This window comes from Octopus bimaculoides, chromosome 26 (genome assembly GCF_001194135.2).
Source record: "Octopus bimaculoides isolate UCB-OBI-ISO-001 chromosome 26, ASM119413v2, whole genome shotgun sequence".
In the NCBI taxonomy this organism is placed as follows: domain Eukaryota; kingdom Metazoa; phylum Mollusca; class Cephalopoda; order Octopoda; family Octopodidae; genus Octopus; species Octopus bimaculoides.
In genome coordinates, this window is record NC_069006.1 from 21,739,169 (window position 1) to 21,741,864 (window position 2,696).

The window sequence follows — 2,696 nt, forward strand, 5'->3', positions numbered from 1 at the left end:
TTTTAGCCTTGGAGTGATGCCACCCCACTAGCTAGGTGAGCGGGCCAACATTCTCCCTTGGTTGAAAGTGGGGATTGAAGCCTAGTACTTTTTGCTGAACCGCTAAGTACTAGGTTGTCAAGCGATGATGGGGAGGCAAACACAGACCCACAAACATATACCTACATACATATATAAGACGGGCTTCTTTCGGTTTCCATCTACCAAATCCACTCACAAGGCTTTGGTCGTCCCGAGGCTATAGTAGAAGACACTTGCCCAAGGTGTCACACAGTGGGACTGAACCCAGAACCATGTTGTTGGTAAGCAAGCTACTTAGCACACACGCAAATACAACTGTTTGTACATTTATATTCAGAGTTACACGTGTACAAGACGATAAAGACAACATGAGTGCACGCGCTTATTCGTGTGTTGTGTGTGTGTGTGTGTGTGTGTGATAGCGTATGTATGTGCATATGAACACTGCAAATATAATACTCTATATGAAGTTAAACATGCTTATGTTCCTCGTTAATGGTGCCTTTCCATGTTCGTCAGCAGTCTGACTAATTTGCTTAGCCAGTCTGCAGCTGACAGACCATTCATTATACAGGATCAATTGCAGGTACCAACAGCTATTCAAAAATTCTACCTACCTACCCACCTACCTACCTACCTGCCTACCCACCTACCTTGCCACTCAACATACATGCAATTCAATACATCGCTACAAAGCATGTATCAACAACTTCAAACACATTCACATCTAAAAGCATACAGACAGGACTACTTATTTCTTTTGAGTAAAGCACAAGCAAGACCACGCTCTGCAGTGGGAGGGAAAGGGTATGTTTAGTTAATGGAATTGATCTTTTTTTTTTCTTTTTTGGTATGACATTAACGCATTTATTATTTTCATTGATAAACTGGTTGATTGAACTCTGGAGAGTAGTTTTAGACAATTTTCTTTGTCCCTCAGCTCTAGTGTAATCTTAACCCTTTTAGATACCAGAAGGTCACTTGCCAGCCTCGTTTAGCTCACCAGCAATGTCTCACAAAGAGCAAGTGCCTTTCTCTTATATGAGGGGGTGCTGAAAAGTTCCTTGCTTTGGGTAAAAGAAAATACAGGAGGATCAGTTAATTATGATTTTATTCAACATATTCCCCTCCCAGATTCACAGAATTATTGCATCAGTCCTTCAGTTTTTCTCAGCCCTGTAAAAGAACTTGGAGGGTTGGACCTCCAACCAGGCTTTTTGCTAGACCCTTAAAGCCAGGAACTTTAGAAACTGGCAGGAGATCTCCAAACAACCAGCAAGCACACTCTATAAAGTGTTGGCGTTAGGAAGGGCATCCAGCTGTAGAAATCATGCTAAATCAAGCTGGACACTGGTGCAGCTCCCCAGCTTTGGTGAAACCATCCAACCCATGCAAGCATGGACAATGGACGTTAAATGATGATGATGATGAATCTTGCAATCATGAGTGCAACACCCTAACCACCCCAAGCCATGTGCCTTTATATTAATAAAACAGTAATAAGAGTATCGTTAAGAAGAGGGAGAGTAGATATGAGGAAGAAGAGGACTTACCCTGAGGTTTGTTATTTTCTGTGGGGATCCTATACAAATGACTAAGGTCCTTCTTTAGCATCTCATCACAGGCGCAACGTGCAATATATGAGGTCAGACCACTGGGGCAGTTGCTGCAACATAACAGGAGAAAAAAAATGACATTTAATTAGGAAATCAAATTAGTAATCTTCCAAATTATAATTAACATATAATGATTCAATTAAATAAAAACATATGAATAAAAGGCGCAGGAGTGGTTGTGTGGTAAGTAGCTTTCTTACAAACCAAATGGTTCCGGGTTCAGTCCCACTGCGTGGCACCTTGGGCAAGTGTCTTCTGCTAGAGCCTCAGGCTGGCCAAAGACTTGTGAGTGGATTTATATCTATTTGCATTCACACACTCTAACCACATATACATATGCAAGATACACAACACACACAAACCTCATGCATTAGCATACCCCCGTCAACACCAACACCACCACCACCAGCGCCATCACCTCAGACACATGTCCAATCAGATGCATAAACACATGTTCACAGAGGCCAACTCGAATATCTACAAATGCACGAACACCAATATCGGATACATGCACAAACAGATTCCCAAATGCATGTATTAACATATGCCAACACACACACACACACACACACACACACACAAATAAGATGTGCATACCAATATATAAACACATATGTGTATGTGTGTTTGTGTATATAAACACATACATTAACACACACAAACACATATACACATATACAGAAATAAGATGCACATACCAATACACACACATACACACAGAAATGAGCTACACACACCAAAATATAAACATATACACATGCACTCACACAAAAACAAGATGTGCACACCAATACGTGAACACACACACAGAGATATATACATATATACATAGAAATGAGATGCACACACCAATACATAAACACACACACACATACATACATACACATATATATTACCCACCAGCAACCTATAATCCTAACCAAATTTGTTCTAATTATGGCGATTATATTTCCATCATGATGTTAATAGAAATATTACAGTAAAAACCAGAATGGGGAAAAGTGGTGGCGGCGAGGGAGATGGCTGTGTATGTAAGTGTGTGTGTGTGCTGGGGGGGGG

The 2,696-nt window shown here is 40.8% G+C and overlaps 2 protein-coding genes across 2 annotated transcripts in view; one reads left to right on the forward strand and one right to left on the reverse strand.

Annotated features, from left to right (window-relative positions):
* The window catches only part of LOC106880674 (DNA repair protein RAD51 homolog 3), a 107,263-nt gene that overhangs the window by 21,918 nt on the left and 82,649 nt on the right, over positions 1-2,696 (forward strand). The gene's annotated exons all lie outside the window — the stretch shown is intronic.
* LOC106880672 (protein phosphatase 1E) overlaps positions 1-2,696 on the reverse strand; it is a 77,865-nt gene that overhangs the window by 16,466 nt on the left and 58,703 nt on the right. The window contains exon 2 of the mRNA XM_014930721.2: positions 1,575-1,687. Within this exon, the coding sequence (XP_014786207.1) occupies positions 1,575-1,687 (113 nt within the window). The remainder of the gene's footprint in view (positions 1-1,574; positions 1,688-2,696) is intronic.